A 27,291-nucleotide genomic window follows, 5' to 3' on the forward strand; every position below is an offset into this window, starting at 1 on the left:
TCAGTTAAGTGATTAAAAATCACATGCATAAATAACCCCCATGTATTGTCAGTTTTCCACTTTGTTTGCACGAATAGCTGCCTGTAGCTACAATAGCTGCCTGTTTGAAGATGAGCTAACCTGAAAGACTCACATGTATGGCTTCCCTTGTGGCTACAAAAATACTGTAGATTTTTTGAAGGACAGAGGTGACTGACAGAGGTCCACAGGTTGTAGCCACTGTTTAGACAGTATGAATAAATTTGATGGCTCAGGTTTCAGGTGCTTTAATCCTGTTATATCCTGTCATATTGTAAATTCACACTACATAAAGCTGTTGACACACACACTCACACATACACACTCCTCTAGCGACCCCCTGCTGTCAGTAGGGACCTGATTGAATCCTGTCGTTACCCACCTTACACCCTGCTGGGGAATCTCATTAGGTAACTCAAGTTGCTATGGTTACCCAGTCTCAAGGACCCATAGGTGACCGTAGAAACACAGACCATGTGTTTTTCAGTGAAATGTATATGAAGCTCCCTAGAACTGTGTTAAACAGATAGGGCATCATATACGCCAAATCAACATGTTTACACTGTAAAACGTGTATGTGTTTGTTGAAGTAATGTAATATTTTACATAAATCTAATCCAGTTTTTTCCTTTAGTGGCAGTAGTGTAACTTTTGTGTGCTATTTCCACTTGAAATTGCTAGTTGTTCCTTTAACATACAACTATGAACTCAAGTGAAGCTCATCAGTGACGACCCGATGACTCCTTAATTTGCAGAGTTCTTCTAGAATGCTTTTGGGCATCGGACACTTTTGCACCCTGAGTGAAATTATTGACTCAGTTAGTGAAGTCCTCATGTCTGGGCAGCAACTAAAACAATACAAGGAAGATGCACTGAACTCTGTGGAAATGCACTTTCTCAATCAAACTAACTTTTCAGTCTTTTACTATAAGACTGAACAGTTAGAGGTTGTTAAGAAAACGGAATTTTGTCAACTTAGAAATCCATTACGGGTATTTCAGCTCTATCTTTTTGAGATAATAGAATACTTTTTAGTTTTATATAAACAGTACTCGATTGCTTTTAGCATTTTTTTGTAATAGTACTCAAATTATTTGACAACCATCCCTTAAGCTGCTGAGTTTTCCCAGAATGTCTTTAGGCTTTATACACAGCAGCCTTTGGATACACCAGCAAACCTCACACATAATGAAAGCTAACTCATGCCTAAGTAGGCCGAGAGAAGAGCGAAAACATCTTTTCTGTCATGAAAAGCTTTCAGTGTGGCTCTTTGCTCTTGTTTTAATAAAGAAATGTTGTCCAGTTCTGGCAAAACTGTTGCTGTGGCTAAGTCAGAGGTAATCACTTCATTAGCAGCCATAATATATACCCGCTCACACTTCAACTCCCCCCTTCCCCCCCAATAACTATCACAAACTCATGCCAAAGCTGGTCAGCAGAAGAGCAAAAACATATTTTCCATCATGATAAGCTTTTAATCTTTATTTCATACGGAAACGTGGTCCAGTTCTGGTAAAACCGCCACTGTACTATTGCTAAATCCAAGCTAATCACCATACCAGTGGTAGCCATTGCAAACGGCTTTCGGTGCAACCCATAGCTACTGCCTCGTTCTTCCCAAACGATGCTGATTGGTCCGAACCATGTTCAGTGCGGCACAAACATGGAGTTTTTCAAGATAGATTTGCCTGATGACCAAGATGGAGTCTGGCAAACCTACCTGTTTTGCTAAGTTGCTGTGACAATACAACTTGTTCACTTGAGTTGTGAAAATGTAATTCTTTTTGTGTTACCACTTGAAGTATTTTTGTGATTTATCCAACAATTCTCTTTTTTCAGTGTATTCTTCTAAAAGTCTAATGTCCCATTGCTGCCAGCAGAAAACTTAAAGATGAAAATTGTAGGCAAAAAGGCTCCAAAACAGCATCAAGGGAAACTATTGAGAAAAGTCTGTTTCTTTTCTCTGTCTTTTGCTCCTTTGGTGTAAGCTGTAATTAATTGTCAGGGTTAATAAACATGAGCATGCTTTATGCTGCAGGGTTGTCAACATGATTTCTAGGGTTTGAAGTTTAAAATGTTTAATTAGCAAGGCAACTTAATTGTACCCTTATGTTTTGTTTTGGCACTTTGGCAGTTTGATCGCTCAGTTACCTCTCCTGTGTTGGGCTCTGCTTGCCAATTTACTTGCTGACACCTAGACTAACTAATTAGCCTCAACAAGTCCCAGAAAGGATGCTGGAAGAAAGCAGAGGAAGGTTCTACCAGATCTTAAAGACGACTGACGCACAGGAGTTTAGAGAAGGAGAAAACGCTGCTTTGCAAAGATGCAAATTGAATCAAATGATATGCTTTTCCAAAACACTTTGCTAGCCAAACCACAGACAAAAAGAACCACACAAAGCTGGAGCTTTAAGGCAGTAGCTTACGTAGTAATCAACAGTATGCTCTGTTTTCTCTTTATCTACAAATATGTGTTTTTTCTGCCTATTTAAAGATGTTGAGTATCAAAATTCATAGATACAAATTGAATCCTGAGGTAAATGACATGGCTGTTTTCTTGTATTTAATAGATACTACCATTCAAAAACACTTGGATTTCACCTGTTTCCTTTTATAATTAGATAGGTTTGATTAAATGTGTTCACAGATTTGTTCCCCCATAGCATTTGGAGTATTAAATGTATTTTGTGAGACTAAACAGGTTTCTTGTTGGAAACTAAATCTCCTTTGACATTAAAGCCTCATATGGGCTTAGCTCCTTTAAGAGAGGGCAGAATAGACCGTGCTTCCTTTCTTTTGTCCTGTGGCACATCAGATAAGACTCAATCCCAGGAAATGTACCCCTCCCATTCCAACCTCTGCTCTGTTGAGGCCCCTCTGTAGTGGGCATGAATAACAGAGGTCACGCAACCCAGAAATGAGATCATAGTATGTTATATAATACACAGCTAAGTCTATATAGAAATTGTTCACAAAGAAGCACATCCAGACTACCTTTATGTTCTTCAACCTTGTGTTATTGTCATAAAAATAACTAAGAGGTGCAGGTTTGCGGTTTCATTTATTTTATTGTCAGTATACTACCATTGTTTGTTTTTAATTCCCCCAAAAAAGGCTGTATAACTGAACCTTGTGAAAAGACAAGTGAAATGCTGCCATTTATGTGGAGATGATGACTGAGTAACTATGACATGTGTAGAGAATTAGTTAAAGCAGGAAACATGCAAATGAAACTTGAACAAGCAAGTTCATTAATGCAGGCCAACTTCTATAAAGATTTACTAATCAAGTATGCAAGATGTGTGACGTTGCAATTTATTCCATTTTCAGCTCCATGCTGCATGGTTTAGTGAAGACTCAACTGTGGCAGAGTGGTGGAAAAGCATGGGGGACTGGGCAACGAGTATTTCAGTGACTTGACTGACCTTGGCCAACACATACATTCATTAATAACAGTTACTCAAGGGCCCTGGTTCTTACTGATTTGTTACACAGCCAACCTGTAAAAACCAACACAAAATTGTATAAAAAAAGAACACAGATGGATAAAGCTTTGTTTTAAAAGACTTGATGTTTCTGCCCTTCTATTGTATGTCTATTCCAGCTAACACAGTATGCTGAGTTGTCTCTCTAAGTATAGTTACTATACTACATTGTGAGGTCGTCTGTAGTTTCAAAGGCGCATCTACTTTCTCATACAGATATTACAAAACTAAATTTGTACATCCAAAGTTCCTCTTCAGTTGTTTTGAAGGAAATGTGTTTAAGATGTACCACATGCTTGTTACTTCTCTAGGATTTTAACTTTAGTTAATGCAATGATACTCAATGCGTGGCGACATGTGGTTCTTTTGTGACAACTTGTGGCTCTTTTAAGTCCAAGAGTCTAAGAAATACTAAGAGTCTAAATGATCCATTGCAAGTCATATCAGTCAGTTTGTTTCCCACACGTATAAAGTAGGCGTTAATTGTCAACCGTCATTATCAACTTTTATATTTTGTCTGTATATTTCCATCAGATGTGTGCAGAAGACAGAACATGCAAGATAAATATCACTGATTCCTGAGAAAAGAGACATACATTTTCCAAACTTGACTGAGTACTTTTGTTTTGCAACATGAATTTGAAGTTGAGATTTGTGTAGGTTGAGATTTGTGTGAAGGAATAGATTTTTAATTAATTTTTTTTGTCCAAAATAGGAATTTCTTTGCTAATCATATCTTGATTTTTGTGAGCTCTGTCAGGCACACTAGATTGTATCTAATTTTATTCTAATAATTCAGTTGAAATGTAATTTTCAGTTATCTTTTAATGGTCTTCAGTATTAATGTTTGATAATAAAGTGCATTATTTTCACTTATTATTTTTACCCATCTGAAGTAGCTTTGAACATTGTGATTTTCTAACTTAATCTTTGATGTCAACCGTATATGATTAAATTAGTTATTGTTGTATATAAAATAGCTGGTATTTTAACAAATAATCAGAAGAAAATGGGGATAATGCCTTTTTGGTACAACAAACAAACAATCAGCTAATGGAGCTGACAAGTATCTGACAGAGTAAACGATTATCTGATAGATTTGACAAGTATCTGACAGAGTTGACAAACATCTGAGAGAGTTGACAAACATCTGAGAGAGTTGACAAACATCTGACAGAGTTGACAAACATCTGAGAGATGACTAAAATCTGAAAGAGTTGAAAAGTGTGATCGATTTGAGTTGACAAAAATCTTTCCAAAAAAAAGTAAGCCCGAATGATTATCCCATTTGACTCTAGATAAAGAAAAATAATAAACAAACTGACAGCTGACACCATGCTCTCTGCATGCTCTGATTAGTATTTTTAATTTAATTTTTATCTGTTCCCCTGCCCGAATTATGAACTGTGGCTTTTTTTTTCAATAGAGATCCAATTACTGTGAAAATCAGACATGGAACTCAAACAGACTGTTAAAATAACATTTTATCTGAAGCCAGTTCTGATACTGTTGTTTTCTCTTTTACTGATTTGGTTTAAGACTTTAACATTGTTTTTCTCAAGGTATGGAAGATACTGGATTTTTTTGTAAATATCGGATATTAAAAAATATTTCCAAATTCATTTTAATTGATACCTGTATTGACACCGCTATATGAACACATGTAGTTCAGATCTAAAACTGAAGTCCTTTGAAGCAGCTTCAGAGTTCAAGGAATGAAGATGGACAAGAAAAAGCCAGATTTAGGTCTTTCAGTCCTGTTAAAACTCCACATAGGTGATTGTACAGAAGGACAATATTTACAGCCTATATGTGTAGATATTTGCAGAAATTCTTGTATTTGGTGATGGAAATAATAATCTTTTAAGCTAATATCTGCTGATACTGAAAACACCTTCCATTCCTGAATTTCTGTCATGTTTTGCCATGAAAATAGACAAAAGCGAACTTCTTCTGACCACTACAAAGTTCTATTAGAGCTAGCAGTTAAGTAAAAGTTTGCAAATATTAAAATTAAAACAACAGATAGACATTGGTGACTGTAAACAGTTAATGCCACATATTTGCCAAAGGGCTGAGGTCTTTCAAAAGGGCCAGGACTGATGTTAAACCAGTGCATCAGTGTGTGTGTGCCTTTTAATAATTTTAGGGAAAATACCTGTTGATTCTAGTCCTCTTTAAAACTGCTACATTTTTATCCATTTGTTCTAGGTGGCAGTAGAAGGCTGTGTGCACATTTGGTGCTCATTTCCATCATGTGCGTGGTGTGTGCGGCTGAAAGCTGCCTCAATCCCTTTTTAATATTCTGCTCACTGTCTCTCAGTCTTTCAGAAGCTTCTTTGCTTTGGTTGTCAGTCGGGCTGTAAATGGTTGGTGTGAATAGCACACTGGGGCCTGCTACACAAAAGGTATCTATGTTGTCATCCTCGAATGGCTGCTGTAGGCGGTTGTTGACTTGACTTTCTTTTGAATTTATTTTGGATAATTCTAATGCACCTTAGAAAATAGCAAAGAAAATTATTTTAATCATTCTCTGTAACCCCTCTGAATATTTTCTTGTGTCTTTTTTTTAAAGGCATATGCTGCTGTCCTCTTTTGTGGGTGCATCTGTTATCATGAGACCCAGTGTAGTCCTCTCAGGTTAGCAGGGGGATTTCCAAGTTGCCTCATTTCTTCCACAAACAAATACCGCTACCAAACAGAGAAAGGGAGGAGTGTGCTAGAGGAAATAACAAAGATGCAGCCCAGGAGAGAATATCAGGGGGGCAGACAGTTCCTGACTACATGTTGGGGTCAGAGGCAGCTGGTCCAGACAAAAGGCTGGATGTGTGTGAGTTGTTGGGCCCCAGTGCATTGAACTGGAACCAGAGAGCTTCAAGCAGGAACACCTGATACCTGCCCCTCCCACTGCTTTCACTGCTAACACCAAAATTGATGGGTGAAAAGAAATCCAGGGCAAATCATTGTGCTGTCTACTGTAAACTTGGGTGGAAAAAATCCTTCAGCTCTTAAATGTTTCACATTTTTTCTTTCATTTTCACCTTCCTTAAAAATGTACATATGTATTTTAAATGTAAGAGTAACAGTGGGTGTCTGTACCAAAAATTAGTGAGTCTTGCCTATCTTACCATATTGCCCCAGGATAAGAATACAGTATGAAAATGAGGGAAGTCAGCGCCAGAGGGAAGATTAATAAGTTTTGAATAAGCTGCAGATGACACCTGATCCTGCACAGCCTTTCCCTGCTGGGGTTTGTTTGTGACAAGCAAATGATTCTCATGACGCCAACCAGCTGGAGAACAACCGAAAGTAACCTCTCTCTGGGAGTCTGGCACAAGTAAAAACCAGACTAAACTAGCAGAGTGCTACTTATAAGCTCTCCAAGTGGGAGCAAGTGGGTGAATAATGCATCATTGCCTTCATGAGCTGTACCAGTGTTTGTTTTTTCCTCTTGTGACTTTGGTTATGATAGTTAAAGCAAAAGAAATGACTGCAATCTTAATGCAGATGGGTGTTTTCTCAGGTAAAAATAGGCCATCGTGGTTAAATTTGAGAAAAGAAGACAACTGGAAAAAGAAATCAGCAGCTACAATTCATCATAGTTGATCATTCTAACACAGTGTGAATCAGTAAGTTTGGTTGTGCAATTCAGCACATGTGGACCCAAATAAAGTTGACTCAAATGCATCACCATCTGTAAAGTATTTCTACGTAAGCTGTGAAACATTTTTTCCTGCTAAATACACTTGAACATGTCTTAACATCATGAGTATCATGATGATATCAAGATGTATCTCATCTTGATATCATATCAGTCCTCATCTGAACTGTTGTGTTAATGTGTTGTAATGTCTTCTTGTGCTGCCTTTCATAGTGGTTCAGTTATGTCTACAGCTTGTTGTCCAATTATTTCTGACCACTTTCATTTCAACTCTAATTTTGAATCAAAATGGAAAATATCACCACCTGCATAAACCCTATTTTCTTTGTGATGAGACTTTGTGGAAATCATTCAAGCCTAGACACACAAAAAATAACCTTAAAAAGAGAAGCCTTGGGTGCCAGTGTGGCTCAGTGGGTTGAGCGGGCGCCCATGGGCAGAGGCTGTGGTCCTTAGCGTATTGGTTCAGGGATCGATTCCCTGTCTTGCCGCGTGTTTGGTGCATGTCTTCCTCGTACTCTTCTCCACATTTCCTGTTCCTCTCAGCTGTCCTTTCAAATGAAGGCAAAAATCCTCAAAATAATCTTTAGATAAAGGTCTTTCGCTTATGCAAACATTTCATAAAAAGTATGCAATTAATCTTGGTTTCTGGACACATTTGAAGAAAAACAGCATTTGCAAGCAAGTCAAATTGTTGTATAGATATCACACTGTAAAATATTAAATTATTTAATGTATAATTTTGGATGTTTTTACTTTAATAGAGATGCGTTGAATCTCCTGAAGACATCTCCTGCTGCCAAACCAGCTCCAGCTACAGCTGCCCCGCCTCCCCCGAGTCCAGCCCCTACCCCAGCAGCTCCCCCTCCACCCCCAGGCAGCAGACCCAATATACCGCCTCTCTCCATACCAGGGAAACCAGGAGCACCTGTGAGTTCTCCTAGCACTGTTTCACAAAAAAACACTCACAGAAACAAACCCATGTGTATGTGTATGCCTTGTGGTTTTACTAAGAATATGGTGAGATACAGTCAGCTACAGCTAACTGCTGTCGTCACAGTTGTGGTTTGTGTTTTCTAGTTTGTATGTTGTAAGATCTGGCCATTGACGTCCAAATGTAAGTCCGTAAATAACCAGATGTGTGCATTTTTCTATGATAAAGCAGTTATTTGATCCAAACAAATATTAACTCATTTTGACAAGCTTGTCTGTATGTTATCAGCCTAAGGAATTTCAGTTGTGCTCCAGCTGTTCATCTCCAAATGTTGTTTTCTCCTTTCCAATTCTATTTTTCTACTTGCCCGTCTTCAGGGTACATTCACAGAGATCCCTGCCACCAATGTCCGCCGTGTGATCGCTCAAAGGCTCACACAATCAAAGACCACCATCCCTCACGCGTACGCCTCAGTTGACTGTGACATGGCTGCTGTCATGCATCTCCGCAAAGACTTAGCCAAAGGTAAAAATAGACAATCAGTGTGGGATGTGTATATATTGGCACTGCTATTTACATGCCAGCAGTGTTTTGTCCCCACAGTGAATGTCCGACGGTAACATTTGGAGGGAACTTTTCCATGAAGATGTTGATTTCAAGCTTTTCACATGACTGCTGGTTGACAAAGAGGACAGTCTTTGGCAGTAAAGAATCTCTGGTTCATGCTCTCTCTCATGTACCTGCATTTCTGAAGATATATGTGCTATGATGCAGGTTCACAAGTTGTGAAGCGGGTTTTGATGGGATGTAGATCACTGAATTAGGAAATATTTGACAGCGATCACATCCGTTTTTTTTGTTTTTTTTTATTTTTTTTTTTTTATTACTGCTAAACATCAGAATAAAAGGCCAACCAGATCTTGATAAGCGACTTCCAGTCGTCAGACACATTGCATGGAGTTCTTATCTATTATTTCTCTCTTTGACTGATGGGATGGCTGTGCTACTGGTTTCATATGGTACACTGTAGATCAAGAAGCTAATTATTTCAGTAAGCTCTGTTTCAGGCTTTGGTATACTTTGTTTTCATTCAGAAAAGTCATTTGCTTTTGTGCTTCCAGCACTGTAGAGCACTTAACCAGTTAATCACTTCCTTCATGTTTAAATTGATTCTTCAAAGTGTTTGCTCTTTGATGAACCTTGTATAATGGATATCAGTTTTTAAGATAAAGAATAATGACAAGTGTTGGCCCTCTTGAGGCAGTGTAAGTTGATAAAAAATATCATTCTTATTGGTTTATCCTCATAGAATCAATAAGTTAGGTTCTGGTCTTGAGATTTGTAAAATAATAAATACAGTACTAGCATTCTCTTCCTGATGTTTAGCAAGACGCTCTTACTTCTTCATCCTCTCAGACTTCCTCAGTAACTGTTAGTGAGCTAACCGCAGCTGCTTGTGAAACAGTCCTCAGGATATGTTTGCTTAAGGTGAACTGTGGTTCATGGCAGAACCAGAGAAAGGGAGCATAAACCACATGTCACAACAGTCATTTTTCAACAGATTGCTACCCTGAGCCAAGACGGTATTGGCCGTTAACTGCCTGTTTTGTAGATTCCCTAAAATGTGCTTACCTTGGACCATTTTCATGTTGACATAGCAATGGCCCTATGCCAATTTTCTATTTTTTAAACATTTAATTCAACACACTGTAATAATGTTGGCTCTATTTACTTAAGCTTTGCCTAGCTGTCAAATAAAACGGTAAATGTCTCTGGGTTCTGTCTCTATGATGGAGGAAATAGGACGGCCATTCCAGACCTATTAGCAAGCTTGTGTGTGTACTGAGGGATTCTCTCTCTCCCGGTTGTTTTTGCGGGGCCTCATTGTTCAGGAGCAGCGAGATTTCACGGTTAGCTCGTTAATCATCCCGCTCGCAGCATTCATAAACGTCTGGTGCTGCACTAACCGACACTGGTAAAAGTTGGCAGAGATGCCAAGCCAGCCTGTCCCTCCAGTATCTCATACAGTGCAGGTAGTGGAGCCAATACTTTAGACTGAGTCCATATGCTGAGACTGATTCTTATCAGCTGGAGTCTTGTTCAATAAGATTTAGGTTAGATATAGGACATTTCTCTTCCTACTAAAGGAATGTGTGCTATCACTTATTTTACAGTCACACTTCACAGGTCAGTATGTCAGCATGACCATATGTTCTGATCTGTCACTGGCCATACTCCAGCCAACTCTGTCCACTGTCACTATCCATAAAATTTTTTTCTTCAAACATGCACAGCCTCCCCCTAATATCTGTCTCTGTCAGACAGAAGAGGGGCCTCAGGAGCCACACTAGCTCCAATAAATGGCTACTGACTTGCTGCCATAATGCTCTTTAACCTGAATATTAACACCCATCAACCGATAGTACTGATAGCATGTATGAACAGCAAAGTGTAGCACTGGTTTGATCTGTAAAATGGGGATAAAGTTGTACATAGGCTAAGGCAAAGTATTTTTTCATATTTTTTCATACTGCCTACAACGTCCTCCTTGTGTATTTTATTTTTTAAATTGATTTTATAAATCAATCTCTGTCAATATAATTTGGCTTTTTAGACAAAAAAAAAAAAAAACTCTTCGACGTGACAACAGATTTCTACAAAGTAAAGTGAATTTAACAAAAATATGTACAGTAAAATAAGTGACTGCATAAATACTCACCCCCTTTGAAATGAATGACCTAATTCAACTTGGGTCCAGCCAGTTGGTGTTTGTGGTCTAACAATTAGTGAAACAGGGATCAGGGAGTGCAGTGAATGTGTCTTAAGTGACTGTGGTGTAAAAACACCTGTGTCTGGACGGTCCAGTCACTGGTTAATCAGTATTTCTGGTTACCGTTACACCATGAAAACAAAAGAACGCTCCAGGTAACTCAGTTGTTGAAAAGTATAAGTCAGGGGATGGATACCAAAACATTTCCAAGGCCCTGAACATCCCCCAGAGTTCAGTTAAATCCATCATCAAGAAATGGAAGGAATATGGTACATGTGTAGGCTAAATGTGGCTAGATCAAGGCTACCAAGCCAAGTATGACTACTCTGAAGGGTAGCTTCAGCAGCTGAGATGGATGCATCAACGTTGTTATCGTTAACTAAAACTAACTAAATAACTAAAACTAAAATTCAGAAATCATTTTTGTTAACTGAAATTAAATAAAGGCTAAGCTTTGCCAGAAAAAATGAAAACTAACTAAAACTGTATTGTGTGCTTACAAAACTAACTAAAATAAAATAAAATTAGAGACAAAATATCCTTAGTTTTAGTCTTTGACAAAACCATACTGACTGGCACCGACACCCAAGTCTGGGGAGTTTAAATTTGTCTGAATTGATTGGTTAAGACTTCACATAGTGATATTTTTATGTCTGGAGTTGTATTCAAACATCATCTTTAGATAAATAAAATGATAAGTGAAGAGTAACCTGTTTGAAGATGTTTAGAAATGTATGATGTTCACTAAGCCCTGACATGTATCTGAAAAAAATAAAACTAACACTAAAACTAATAAAAACTAAACTAAAACGAAACATTTTTGCAAAATTAAAAACTAAACTTAAAAAATAAACAGTAAAAACTTATTAAAACAAAACTGAAATTGAACATAGAAAGTGAAAACAAAATGAAAATAAAAACTAATGAAAAATCCAAAACTATTATAACCTTGGGATGCATACAACAACTGTTGCCCAGGTTCTTCACTAGTGAAAGCTTTATGGGAGAGTGACAAAGAAAAAGCCACTGCCGAAAAAACTATATCTCCACTAGGATTTGCCAAAAGGCATGTGGGAGACTCCATGGTCAAGAGGGAGAGAGTTCTTTGGTCTGATGAGACCAAAATGGTGCTTTTCAGCCATCAGACAAGATACTATGTTTGTCAGACACCACACACTGCACGTCACCACAAACGCACTATTCCCACCGTGAAGCATGGCGATGGCAGCATCATGTCGTTTGGATGCTTCTTGGCAGCTGGCCTTTCAAGGCTTGAAAAGGTAGAGGGTAAAATGAATTTTGCAATATATAGGAATACCCCAGAGGACAACTTATTCAGTCTATAAGAGAACTACAGCTTGAGAGCTGTATTTTACAGCAGGACAGTAACCTCACGCTTACAATGAAAGCTATAAAGAAATGATTTAAAGACAACAAGGTGAAGCCCGGACCTCAATCCAATTGAGGAATGGAGGCTGAACTCGAAAAAGGTCATTCACACCTGATCCCCATGCAGCCTGACAGAGCTTGAGCAGTTTTGCATAGACAAATTGTGTAAAATTGCAGTGTCCAAATGGGCAAGCCTGATTGAGACCCATCCACACACACTCAGTGCTGTGATTGCAGCCAAAGGTGCATCTACTAAATGCTGCCTTCAAGTGGGTGAATATTTATGCAGTTACTTATTTACATTTCATATATATGTTAAGTTTGCATTACTTTGTAGAAATCCGTTTAGCCTTGACATTAAAGAGTTTTTTTTTTTTTTTTTCAATTTTTGTCAAAAAAGCCAAAATATATTCACCATGACTGATTTATAAAATAACTGAAAGGAGAAAACATCAAAGACAGTGAATATTTTTTATAGACACTGTATGACTGAAGCATCGAGTAACGACGTTCTGTGCAGAAATGCAGGCATTAACCTGTGAGCTTCAAAGGAAGGCTGTGCTACGACTGCTAACATTACTGCTGCTGTGATCCCACCTTAAATATAATGTGCTCTAAGTTTTCTTAATTTTTGACTAGATAATGAACACCAATTCTGTAGTCAGTATCGTTCAACAGCATAGATTTTTTGCTTCTTATTGTCTCAGCAGTTAGGTGAAGTTTGAGCCATGTCTACATTTTGGTGATATTTAACTTAGATTAGGATGATAGATAGGAACTGCATGTATTGAGTACCTCTTTATGTGCTCTATAGTAGTTTGTACCCAAATGTAAGTTTTTGCACTTGTAATTGGTCCTAAAATCCAAGTAGTGATTGTGCACACCTGCTTTCAAGTAGAAAAAAGTGCATCTAGCATCACCGGTGTTCTCTTTTGCTGCCAATTCTCCAGAGCGTCTGCTCAGACATTGGCTTACATTAGCTGACTTTTTTTTTTCCATGGTGAGAAGCAGAAATCACTTTTGTTGATTGTTTATGAGTTTGATGTGACTCACTTTTTTTTTCTTCTGTCTCTTTTCAGAACAAATCAAAGTGTCCGTTAATGATTTCATTATAAAGGCAGCAGCTGTTACACTGAAAGTAAGTATCACTCAGAGTCTTTGTGAGGAATTCAGATATTTTCTCAATTTTTCTCTTTTCATTCTTTCTTAATATGATCATCTCCTAGCGATCATTATTCTTTTTTTAGTCACAGACATGATTTAGACTCAGGCTCAGTTGATCTCCCAGACTACTCATATCCCATTAAAGTTAAGGGAACAGATGCAGGTACATTTTTTTAGTTCTGTTTGTCAGATAAATGCTGCAAAAAAAGTCCAGATTGATAATGATAAAGGGGGTAAATGGATGTGAAAAAATGATGCAGTCCTCTTGTAATTGAGTTATTCAAGCCAGTACTGTGTCAGCAGCATCTGATAAATTGAGCATTTCATGTAGTGCACTTATCTTTATTACTTGTAATGGAATTTTTTATCTGCTGCCCTGCATACGCTAGCTGTATGTGTTAACATGTGTCAGGCATCGTTGGAGCTCAGCATTGCTCCATATGTGCTGTATGAAGACACGTTTGGAATATATGAGAACCAGCAGCAGCTGAGCAGTCTGTTCTACAGTAAATGTGGGGAATGTGGAACAAAAGTGTGCACATTTCCCAGTTAATCTGAGTTTTTAATGCCGAAGAATCACATGTCTGTCCCTAAGCACAGTCACTTTTGTCACTGTACAAATTCTCACACTGCCAAAGTACATCTTTGTGATGGTTTCTCCACAAAACAAAGGAATGTGATGGCTTGTGTAGCCCTGTAACCCACATAAACTGACAAATGTTAACTTGAGATGACATAAGCACACAAAGAATGGACCTTTAAAGCCATTTTTAAATGTTTTTAATCAAACAAGTGAATATTTAGATGGGTTCTGCTGAAGTTTTTGTAGGTAAATATTTTTTTGTGATCTTTACTCAACAATTCAGCTTTACTTTTAAACTTCTCAAACAATCTGAGCAAGAACACAAAGTTGGTTAATGTAATATAATGCTTTTAGACTGCCATCATAATTTATCTCAGTGCTTGCTGAAGCTCATGTTACAGAGATGGTGCCACACGCTGCACAATCTGCCTCCCTACACTCATTTACATTACAGTAGAAGTTTGTAGCTTTTGTCATTTGTTTTTGCTCAAATCTGATTTTACGGTTCATGTCCATCAGAACATTGGCTGACCCCGACTTTCTAACGTAGGAAATGCCCGAGGTGAATGTGACTTGGTCTGGTGATGGACCCCAGGCGCTTGATTCAATCCATATTTCAATCGCAGTGGCCACAGACAAAGGCCTCATCACCCCTATCATCAAGGATGCTGCAAACAAAGGAGTCCAAGAGATCTCAGCTAGTGCTAAGGTAAGAGAGAAAAAGAACAAGAAAGTAACCCAAAAGCACCATGTTTTGAATTCTCGCCGCAGGGTTAACTGACCGTGAGAATTGTTTTCTTGAGTGTTCTTGCTAAAGCATGTTTGTCATGCCTTCTTTGCCATGGTGGATTTTAACATGAAGCTATGGAGACCCTCAGTGTGTCACTTAAGGTGAAGTTAGCTGTTGATTTGTACCTGACAATTTATTAGGGAGATGAGAGCTGAACTCAACCCAGCTCTACAGGAAAATGAACGTGCATCTGCTGAGAAATCTCACACTCTGGACTGAGCTTCATTTCATACAGATTAGTCTTTTTCCATCATATCAGGAAGGGTAGATTTGCCTTTATTCAGTTTGATTGTGGGTTTTGAACAATGATTTGATTTTTATGGCATTTTCTTTTCCTAAACAATAGTCAAATCACGCAGTAGGAAAAAGAATATCACAAGTTATATTTGCAAAACAATGCACATCAAATGGCAGTCATGTAATATTTTGCATTTTCACTCTCTATCAAAAACTCAAATGCACCATCCAGGAGATCCATCCCCACAAATGTACCTTTCCCGTGATCTTTGGAGTGTTCTTTGCTACCATGACTTTATATCCCACCCCATCCAGTCTATGATTGGTTAGCTCAGTGATGTTCAGTCTAATGCTACACAGAGCAGACTGAGATGTTAAGTTATGGCAAAGCTGTTGCGTTTTTAAGTATCTGCATTCTGCTTTCACTCTCTCCTCATTGAGGACAACCCTGTCAAAAGATGAAAAAACTCATGTAGCATACGCATGAATCTTGGCTAATGCTAGTTGACGAATATTAAAGAGTCACTAACCTCTCAGACCCCTTTTATCAGATTAATTTTTATGTATAGCGGAATTAAGTATTACGTCATCAGCTAGGGTTTAAATTCTACACTTGTGTTGAAAATGTTACCCGCCTAAAAGTAAAAGTAAAAGCCAAAAGTCCCAGCTTAACCAATCAGAGAGATGCTGTGGAACTCTGGGATTGTGGGTAATGTAGTGCTGTTGTCTGATATCGCAAATAAACCATGTTTTTCTGAAGACAAGGTCAATGATAAACGAGCTTGTGCCTGTGCTTCTACATGACCATATATCATCGTTTCCCCATTTAAGCCATCTTTTGTTGGACGAAAAATACTTTTAAATCCGACAGTCATGACAATTAGGGAAGTTCCCCGGGTAAGGGCGGGATCAGCCCATCCGAGACGTCGCTTATCACTTTAGGATTTTGGGTTATGTAGTGATGTTGCCTTAAAATGCAAATAAATCGTGTTTTTCTTGTGGATATTGGATAGCATAAGAATTTGTGTTTTCTGCATGACAATATATCATCATCTCATACTCAGGTAGCTTGTGGTAAGTCTACCTTGAATGGTTAAGACATTATGGTTAATAATAAAATCAGAAAGTAGGATGGACTGAATAACATTGTGGCTGATGGGGGCAGTGTGAAGGGGGAGTCAGCTGTCTAATGACCCCTTCCTTACCAGCCCTTTCCTAAACATCCTGAAGGCTTTTTTTTTAATCCAGTGTAGATACACCTAACCTGAATCTCTAGGGTTTAGTTTAGTTAAAGCTTAGAAACTCAAGGTGATCAGTGATCAGCTCAGCAGCTCTCTGCTACAAACACATTATCTAACCTGAAACAAATACCTACAGTTCTCTGGATCCAAACACTGCAGTCCACTTTCTGTGGATGGGAGCTAACATCTTAAAGTCTTTCATTACTTAACTGAATATTCATAATGAGAGGTTATTGGCTTGATATCCAACTAATTTACAGTGAGACAGTTGTGTAAAACTGAAGGAATACAAACATGACAGCAGTTCATTACTGGATATATTCTTGTATTTATGATGGAAAAATGTATTAATTTATTAGCAGGTTCAGTCAGAGGGACTTATGGGTAATGGCACAGAGTTAAAAGCTTTCTTTATTGCCTAAATAACTCAAAGCTTTGAGAAAAGAAGGCATGCATTACCTCGGTTCACATCAACAGCCGTTTAGTAAGCTTACGTGATGTCACAATCATCGATCCTAGAAAAAAATATTGGTTTTTCGTCCAATAAAAAAATCCTGAAACTTTCATGAATTAGTTTTTTTTTCTGATTCCTAGTAGATATAGAAGCTTCAGATTAACTAAATAGATCTTTAGATGAAATGTCGTATTATGGAATGACCAGATTTTTCTCAAAGCAACAGTAGTCGGCTTTTTGTCCAATGCATTTTCAGCAACTAAGGACAAGCATGCATTCACTCATATGATATGCTTGTAAAGAGATAAACATGATGATCAGTCTCACTACCTTCCTTACTGAAGAAATGCAAATCCATGCAGAGCAAAAGGATCCATCAATGATGAGGTTTAGTGGTTTTAGAGGTGGTGTGTGGAATACACACGTTCATTCCTGTCATGTCTCTGGAAAAAATACAAACCTTTGAGCAACTAACACAGATAAGAGTCATATTTCTATCTGTGAAACAGTGCTTTAGCAGCAGTTATAGAAGTTGAAAGAATAGGAGTTAAAGCGACAGACACTTTTAACCTGACAGCCAGAGTGAGTGCATGTGTGACAAGATCTCTGAGTATCAGGGTGTGTTTTTGAAAGAAAGCAAAGAGGGAGAGAATGGCTGTGTAATATAGTGTTAGACACATTTTTCTCCGATTCCAGCATTTATGATAAAGCTGTAATAGCGTAAGTCCTGTAAACAGAGCTTGGTTTCTTCTGCTCCTGAAGTGTTTGGAGGTGTTCTCTGTTAGACTAGACAGATGTGTTGGCAAGAATATCAGTGAACCTGGTGCTTTAGTGATGATCAACGTTACGTGTTCTCAAAATAATGTGCTGCAGGGGTGACGCACTTTTGTTGGCTAACTCGGAAGTTCCCATCGATAAGAAACCTTTGGGTTTTCCCTGTTGGTTTTTGGATTATTGCTGAAAATAAGCTCTGTGGTGAAAAAAGGTGAACATGTTACATTCATTAAGATAATCTTCACAGTTGATCACTCTTAATCTTGATTTGAATCATAAATGCAATCAGCGAAAGTAAAAAGCCTAACATGAGACTGTGAAGAAACTACACTTTCATCCCTCAAACTTTGTTTTTATTTTGATTTAACGTCTTCTCTAAGACTCTCTTCCTAATGGGACCAACAGCTTGCAGAGTTTGAGTTTTAATACAAAACACGTGGTGAAGGGCGGGTCCTAGATAAGTTTTATGTTCGGTATGATGACATTTAATGTCTCACCAAACGTAATAGCTGTATTTAGCCACTTGTTGATAGTCACATTTTTTAAGACATAAGAAAACGTCACAATTCAAAAGTGAAGCATGTTTAGATGTATTTTACGCTGTAGAAAAAAATGTTACATCTCTCGAATGTGAGTTTACCACAGTCCTTATTATGGGCATCTAAAAGAAAACGTATTAAAAATCCCATAGACTTTAAGACAATGTAACCAGAAGTGCTAACATGCTAATACATTTCCTGGTTTAAGGACTCATTGGTGTAATATTCTGTGTTGATGTGCAAGTTATTTTTCTCTCTAAAAATTATAAAATCAAATGTACATGGCACCCTGGTTTTCTTTGATTTTTTATTTTGGAGATGAGCATAAGAAATGTATACAGCTTTTATGTATCATACACTTGAACAATAAAAGACAATTTATTTCATTCTTGAATAGAACATTTGTAGAACATTCTACAAATTTTACAATAAATACAGCACAGATTGTGAATAACTATAATACAGTAAACATGCTTTATTTCAGGGGTAATCGAGTAAATACAATATACCTGTAACATAATTCAGTCTAGTTCATGGCAAACCTTGAAAACAATAGCTCATGGAGCTAATAATAGAATTATAATAAACTAACAATACCAATGAAATATGCAGATTAATTGTTTTTGTTGCAAGTAATAAAAGCTTTGTAGGCTTTTTAGAAAAAAAATAGGCTCCCTGTTGACACATAAAAAAATCTTATTTTAGAAGAATTACAAAAAATAAGTGTTGGTTTTCCCCTTTCTTGTTTTTTAGATATTAATTTTCAAAGCCATCTTTAAAAATAAAAAATATCTTAAAATATTAAACATCTTTAATCAGTGCTTTACTCTGTCTTCCCCTCTTATTCATCCTGTTAAAAACTGAGCTGAAATCAGGCCTGTGTCAGACAATCATAAAGGGTCATAAAGGGAGTTATTAAGCCAAATCAACGTTAAGGTCATAGATCACATCTGGCTATGGTGGTTTATTTTCTGCTGTCTTATCAGATGTTAGCCTGGTTGTTAAAAAAAAAAGCGTGCTTTGACTTCTAGTAATGTTTACCACATTTAATGAGTGTATTGAAGTATATGAGTCATGTTGGTTTAATCCAACCATGGGCAGAATGAACATATAACCTGACAAAAGAAAGTGTTAATTTTGACAGCTATTTTTAATTTTAGTCTTAGTTTCAGTCTTTAAATTAAATACGTTTTAGTCATTGCTACCCTTTTTAGTTTTTGTCTAGTTTTAGTCTAGTTTTAGTCGACGAAAACTCAAAACATTTTAGTCTAGTTTTAGTCCAAGCATTTATTTTCTTGCCTAAATCTGGTACCAGGTCATGGTAGTGTGTTCTATCCACTCTGTCAAACCTGGGGTCCCTGCTTTCTACAGCTGAGAGGCAGAATAGCTACAGCTGCATTGTTTTTTTGACAGATTTACCCACAGTGGAGAAATGTCAAAAATTTTGAATGTCCGACGAAAAACTACATTACATTTTAGTCTAGTTTTAGTCATCTTGACGAAAACTAAACTTAGTTTTTGTCAGTTTTAGTCACCACAGATCTATTTTTGTTAGTCTTAGTCTAGTTTTTGTCATAGGTTAGAAGCCTGTCGGCAAACATTTTTAGTCATAGTTTTAGTCGGCAAAATTAACACTGGAGAGGAGCCGTCGAGTGAAATAACAGGTTTACATGGGTCAGGTTTTGACAGCACTTAAGTATAGATCCAGACTGCGATCTGCTAATAAGTGACCTTAACTTTATTGTATCTCTCTTTTCTTCATCAGCATGCTTTCTTTTCAGTTTCTGAACTGTTTCTTCTTACTCATATATCTTATCACATTGGATCAGAACACATCAACATCTTACATCTAATGAAACCAAAATGTGGTACCTTGGACTGTCGACTTTAAGAAGAAATACTGTAGCTGTGCTAGGAGTAGCAGCTGCAGCTGCTAGAAGACAATTTTCTTCTTTATCTGCTCAGATCAGCGCTGACAAGTGCTCTCAACTTGCTCTAAGTCCTGTTAGTTAGAAATAATAATACAACGTTGAACTCCATGGTGGAATTAGCAGAACAAAATTAATAACGGTCTTAACGAGACGACAGATGGTTATACATAATTGTTCAAGGTCAGTCCAGTAAAATGACTTTTAGGTGGATGTAAATAAAATGTTCTGATGTGTTCTACAGTCACATCAGGGAAACAAAATACTGTATTTGTCAAGGAACTTAAATAATTATAATTGTTTATTTCACTAAAACTAAAATGATATAACAGTTGGACCTATGACCATTAACTTTTTCTACTCAATTATTGTCAGCTTATAGAATGAGTGTTTATCTGCATTATGTTGCCATTGAACGTCTTAGTGGACAATGTCAGGCTGAAATTGGTGTTTCACAGCAAATTCAGCTTTTATTTGAAAATTCAGAGTCTCTTCCAGTGACCCACCTTGTCTGCCATACTTTTGACAAGCTGATTTTGTTACTTAGTTTTGTCCTCTTGAGGGTAAAGAAAAAGATAAAGTTGTGCATTTAATAAAGTATGTACTCCATGGTCACTTTAAGTCGAATAATGGGCTGTTTTTCTGGGGGCTCAACAATCAAATTACTTCTGAAAACTTCACTACCATGTGCACATACACACAACGGCAGTTCTAGAAAGCACTGGCACTGCGAGCAGTTCACTTAAGCCTTCAAAATGTGCTTTGCCACCCACTGCTATTCAGTGTAGTTATGCTGCTGCCTTGAGTTAAATCCACATTTGCAAGTCCTTATTATTCTCAAATTAAAATCAACATGTGGTTTGAATAAAGAGAGGAGAGGCTGCCTCTGGCTATTGATGTGATGGAGTGCTACATGAAACTGCTTTGTACCGAAAGCTCTTATCTGAAATGTGCCCACCATGTCCCACTGTTTTTTCTCATTATGTGACTCATTCCCAACTATTATGTGTCCCTGCATTAACCTTTGAAAGCATTTTCATTTCAATCAAGATCAGGTTGAATAAAGGCATTGAGGCCAGCCAGCAGTTAAACCTACCTGAGGAGGAAAAGCTTAAATAAAGGTGCATTAAATGATCACTTGAGTAAAACTACTCTACTCTTTATTTGTCATATATTGCAGCTTATACAAATTAAAAAGAGCATACTTGATCCATGGAACAGTGCTCTATTGACAGAACAGCTGAACTGCTTCATGAAGGTCTAGTAGTGGATGCATTCAGGTAATCCGACAGCAGACATGATACCAACATGCTTTGTTTTTTATTGACAGTTGCATTGTGTTTTCTCCAAGGTTGTTTCTCTCATTCATGCTCTAAATGAACATGAATTCAATGAGCCTGGCTGCAGTAATGTGTTAGTTTTTCCCTGCCAGATGTCTCATCTTCCCTCTGGGTTTTAGCAATTCCCTTTCTTCATTTTAGCTAGCACAGTCTGATAGTTTCCATTTATCTCAGTGCTTGCTATCGGACATTTAATCATATTTTAGAACAAGTTATTTGAGAATTGGCCCGTGTGGCCTCTTACTGAAAGGTGTGAATGATATAAAATGGGGACTTGGAGGCTTCTAAAACTTACTGTAAAAGGAATTGCTCCTGAGTAGAGGGCTGGTGTGGCTGTTTGATTTTTGAGTATTTGGTATTCTGGCTGAACTTGTAAGGGTTTGTATAAGGTACTTGTCGATAGCAAGTATTTCAGTCACAGGATATGTCAGTCAGTTGTGCGGCTCTATTAAGAAACCAGGAGGAGCAAAGGCATGGAAGTTAGGTTTTACAGTGTGCTCAAATGCTTCAAATTACTGAGCTAATTTTAAGAAAAATAGGAATTAAAAAAAAAAATCATTCTTTATTTATATTGAAAAATCATTGAGGGGATAACCTTCATTTACAATGATGTCGTTGCAATTATAAAAGAAATTCAGAGAATACAAAGCAATTGAAAACAAAAGAGAGACTGATGAAATCATCCAACCGGGATACTGAACATGAGGTCTGAATAAATAAGACGATAAAATGCAGTTGGTAAAATAAAACCAGAAATGGATTAGAATTGTTAAAAGTCATTGATGCAGTGACTGATTGAAGCATACTGATGTCACAGATAGATTTTACTAGCAGTATTTTACCATAAATCCTCAGTTTTTCCATTTTAAACAGTGAAACTCTTAATTCTTTTCAATGGTAGTCTATTTTAAACACTGTAGATTGTCTTGCCTTAATGGTAGTATGATGCTAGTTGACCATCAAGATCCTTACTCAGACTAGGCTTGTAATAAACCTTTTGCATGTGCTTGGGAATTTGTCTTTTTGACACATTTGCACAAATTTAGCAGGCTGAAAAACGTCTTATGTTTTACATAGAGATGCACCACATCATATCAACAGATAGTAGTTTTAAGAGTTAATGATATGTTTCAGCAAATGACCATATTGGATGTATATAACGGTCATTAATTGCAGTAAGTGTTTTAATACAGAAGTTTTAGTCCGAACTACATTTATATATCAGTGCCCAATATTAGTATCAGCTAAAATTAATTTGTAAACATCAACAGCTGCTTGCCTTTTATTTATAAAACAGAGTCTTTATCATTTTTAAGCTGATCAGGATTATATAAATAGTGTTTCACTGCTTCATTAACCTTATTTTGCAGACTTCTCCTATAGTACCCCTAACAGCAATGGTTACCAATTCCTCTGTGAAAGGTTATCAATGAAATTTGGTGCAGGACCTTGTTTTGGGACAAAATGATGATCCCCTTGCATCTACTGCCTTGGGTTGAAGTTTATTTTGGTCAGAAACTACATCTTGTTATCAGATCTCATCACCATCTCAACATAATTTCATCTTCAGCTATACTTTGTTAAAAGTGCTGAATATCAAATGTTTGCACAATAAAAGGATCAAACAATTAAAGTCAAACACTATTGGTGTTAACCAATGGCCTGGTAACTTGTTACATCCCTGCACTTGTCTAAATTGGTGCTTCTCAAGTGGTGGGTGAAAACTCAAAAGTGGGTTGCAGAGGTGTTTCAGTGGGTCACAAATTTGTGAGTCTTTTCAAGTGCCTTTGTTCATTGCATTCAAGAATTTGTATTGTGAATAAACTGAATATCACTGAATAACTTCAGTGATAAAACTGAAGTTAGCTGTTGGCATGCTGTTACATCTTATTGCACTATTTTTCTTAAAGCTGTTACCATGGCTAAGCTGACACTAATTCATTTTTCATTTATTCTAAAATGTTCTGTTAAACCTCATTGGTATTTATGCTCTCTTCTCAGTTGAATCACAGATACTAGCTTGTCATCTCTAATCTAAAGATTGCTTTCCTTCTTATCCCATATAACTGTTTTCTGTATAAAAAACCTTTTGACACTTAAATTGCTCGGAATAAGCTTAAGAAAAAATGTTTATGTTTCCACAGGCACTGGCCCAGAAGGCTCGAGATGGGAAACTTCTACCTGAGGAGTATCAGGGCGGCTCATTCAGGTAAGTCTTAGACACATATTACCACTTGGCTAAAGAAGAGGATGATGAAAGTGGCATTACATCACAAAACCTGATCATATTTTCCACTTCTTCTTCTAAGATCTTTAGTATGACTGTCCATTTTCTCAATTCAGAGAACAGTGCTGCTTTCATTTCACCTAATGCTATTTTGCATTTTCCTTTGTAGCTCAGCAGTAAGATAACCATCATAAATTTCCACCATTATGACTTGAATCTAGTTTCACAGATAGCCAGTACATTATGCATAATTCTGCATCTCATGAGAGCCTGAACTGAACATGGTTCAGGCAACAAGTACCATCAGTTACTGTGCCATCAATTGCAGAAAGTGGAAGCGAGGCTTTTCAACTCATTAGAATTAATGGTGTCATTTAGACATAAATGGGGTTTCTGTGTCAGGCAGGAGGGATGAATACCTATGGAGATGCAGCTTCTCTTTGTCCTCTGAGGATGTGTATGCACCCATCCTCCATTCGTTTTCCTGTTCCCCTGAGCTACAATTCTCATTAAGGCAAACAGCAAACTGCCCTCGGGTCAGTCTTTCTCATCGTACACCACATTAAGGGAGAAATTTGGAGCCTGGATCTGCTGTACAAATCATTACTGATCAGATTGGTATTTTCTGAAATTCAGTGTTCATGGTCAGTGTTATTTCCATGCCTTATCCTTTCATTTGTAATGTTTTTGTAAAAAGGAGCTGTTCTTTGTACCCCAGTATGTTTCTTTTCTGCTTTTCCCCTGCTGAGCTTTACTTAAAATGTATTATCTCATGTCTCCTCCATCCTTTTCTCATTTCATCTCAATTTCTCTCTGGTAGCATATCCAACCTCGGGATGTTCGGTATCAGCGGCTTCAGTGCTGTGATCAACCCCCCTCAGGCATGTATCCTCGCCGTTGGGACCTCCAGGTCTGAGCTGCGACTGTGCGAGGAGGACCAGTCCCTGCGCACCCAGCAGCTGATGAGAGTTACACTTTCTAGTGACGGACGGCTGGTCGATGACGAATTAGCCTCCAGGTTTCTAGATAAATTCAGAGAAAATCTAGAAAAACCGCAACGTATGGCCCTGGCCTGAAAAAAAAAAAAGCAACACAGCTGTTTGTAAGTGGGAAAAAAAAAAAAAAAAAGAAAACAAAGCAAGAAATACCTTCATTAGAAAGTCTGGCTTATGCTTTCATAACCAAAGCAGATTCCTTCTCATGCTTGGATTAAGGCTTGTACATAGTGTAAACTTCTGTAGTGGCTTACTTCTGACAGATGATTACCAGGCTTTGTGATGGAAGGTGTTTAACTGGTCCTCTGTGGATGGAAGATTTTAGCAGTGCTGCCAAACATTATAAAGGAGAATCGAAAAACCTGTAATATCACACTATTGTTGTATATATATATTTCAAATTTTATTTTTCAGTCCCATTGAATATGATGTTTCACTGTTAACACTCCTGTAAAAACTATGTTCATTGGTCAGAGATATTTATTACTGAATATCAGAAGTTTCTAACAAGATGACCCAAAATCAAGCAGGTAAATTAACTGTTCATGTTAATATGTTTTAACTTATTTTCAAGCTAATCTTAAACCCATGTGTGTACAACATACATTACAATAGTGTAGATTTTGGATCCTTAGACACCAATAAAACACATCGTTCATCTCTGACATCTCTTTGCCTTTCATTAAAACAAGTTCCTCTTTCGCCACACAGCTATCAGGGAAACTACAGCTCTATTTGTCTACATGAGAGAGTGTGTGCATGCATGTGTGTTTTCTGTTTAATTAGAATCTAAAGAGATTACATAATAAATTTGTCCATGGAAGCCAATTAGTATAATTTGATAGGCTGAGTATACGGGTCAGCCTCTGCTGGCAGATGTTTATCTTTGCTGTTAGCACGGGCAGCACAGATGTTTACATATGCATCAGCACCAGTCAGACACGGCTTATCCCAGGTATACATACCAGGGTTTGGTATTATTCATATTTAGCACAAGAAACCCTGATTGCAGACTAAGCTTTTATTTCAATTTACACACCACACACCTCTAAAGAAGCAGTGTGTACAGCGAGATGCAGTTGTATTGAATAGCCTCTACCCTGAAGCCATTTTTTGTACTCATGTGCTGTATTACCTGATGTACAGTAAGGGTTTTCTACATTTTTATTCAGAATATAAATGACCTAAGGTGAATATCATGCCATGAAGGTAAAGGAACTATATCAATATTTAATACTGCTTCAGCCAGGTTTTGAGTGAAAATCACTGTCTGATAGTAACTCTACCAGCCACCTTTTCTCCCAAACTCTCCTGCTTTTTACAGCTTCTTTTCACTCTTCCAGTGACCAAGGAGGGAGGACATTTTGTTCACTGGTTGCTGTGGTATCACATAGAGATGTGTGCATTCTGCGTCGAGGAGAGAGACATACACGGGGGTGTACAGGCAATTGGCACAGCCCAGCTGTTTCCTACAGTATGCCCACTGTTTGGCTAGCCATTTGCAGACACACATACACCTTCTATGAGGCAGGTTGCCACAGTGATGGAAGGTACACTCAAATAAAAAGTGAGGAGAGGAAGGGCAAAACGGTGCCCTTTAACATTTAAGCTTGAGTCATTATCACTAAACGACAATGTGGGCAGAAGGAAGCAGTATCTGCGTGCTAGGTTTTCTTTATATGTATATATATTGCATATTGTTTGTGCTTGAATCAAGGTTGTTATAGTTAACTAAAACTAACTAAATTACTAAAACTAAAATTCAAAAATCAATTTAGTTAACTGAAACTAAATAAAAACTAAGCTTTACCAAAAAAAACAAAAACTAACTAAAACTGTATAGTGTGCTTACAAAACTAAAATGAAATGAAAATGGAGACAGAATATCCTTAGTTTTAGTCTTTGACACAGCCATACTGACTGGCACCGACACCAAGTCTGGGGAGTGTTAAATTGCCTGATCTGATTGGTTAAGACTTCACAAAGTGGTAGTTTTATGTCTGGAGTTTTATTCAAACATCATCATTAAATAGATTAATGATAAGTGAAAAGTAGCCTGTTTTAATATGTTTTTAGAAATGTATGACGCTCACTCAGCCCCGACATCTATCCGTAAAAAACTAAAACTAACACTAAACTAATAAAAACTAAACTGAAATGAAGCATTTTTGCAAAATAAAAACTATACAATATTAACAGACCAGCAGTCAAAACTAATAAAAACTAAACTGAAAACGAAATAAAAATATAAACTAATAAAAAATCCAAAACTGTTAAAACCTTGGCATGAATCTCCCTTCACACATTACTTGTATCAGCCTAACCCAAGCTTTGTGTCTTTCAGAGACAGTAAAAGTACTCACAATCTGTACTTAAGTACAAATAAAGACACTTTAAAAAGACTGATAAAGTAGGACTGATTTGATTCCTGTTCTCAGGTAAAAATAACAAACTACAGGCTATGAAATGTACTTAAAGTCCCTGTAAAGTGATAAAAAAAATCTTTATTTTCGGTTTGTTGTATGACAGGCCACTGTGGTATGAACTGCCAGACCAAAATTCAAACATGAAAAACATCTCTAAGTTTGTAAATTAAGCATAAAAAACAGGAAAAATGAGGCAGTAAAATCTGCTCTGAGATGGTGTGGTCGTGTCAGTTGAATGAGCTGAAGCCACGCCCACTCATGAGAAATACAATCCTCTCAAATTTAAAAAATTATTCTGATCAGAGCGGAGCTGCTCGGCTCTGTGCCAGAGCGGAG

The 27,291-nt window shown here is 37.4% G+C and overlaps 1 protein-coding gene across 1 annotated transcript in view; it reads left to right on the forward strand.

The window, feature by feature from the left end:
* Positions 1–25,194, forward strand: part of pdhx (pyruvate dehydrogenase complex component X) — a 43,435-nt gene extending 18,241 nt beyond the window's left edge. The window contains exons 6-11 of the mRNA XM_041794680.1: positions 7,929–8,094; positions 8,476–8,623; positions 13,337–13,395; positions 14,555–14,713; positions 23,452–23,516; positions 24,355–25,194. Of these exons, the coding sequence (XP_041650614.1) occupies positions 7,929–8,094; positions 8,476–8,623; positions 13,337–13,395; positions 14,555–14,713; positions 23,452–23,516; positions 24,355–24,610 (853 nt within the window). The 3' untranslated portion in view covers positions 24,611–25,194. The remainder of the gene's footprint in view (positions 1–7,928; positions 8,095–8,475; positions 8,624–13,336; positions 13,396–14,554; positions 14,714–23,451; positions 23,517–24,354) is intronic.
* Positions 25,195–27,291: the final 2,097 nt, after the last annotated feature.

The sequence above is a fragment of the Cheilinus undulatus genome, linkage group 9 (genome assembly GCF_018320785.1).
Source record: "Cheilinus undulatus linkage group 9, ASM1832078v1, whole genome shotgun sequence".
NCBI classification, from domain to species: Eukaryota; Metazoa; Chordata; class Actinopteri; order Labriformes; family Labridae; genus Cheilinus; species Cheilinus undulatus.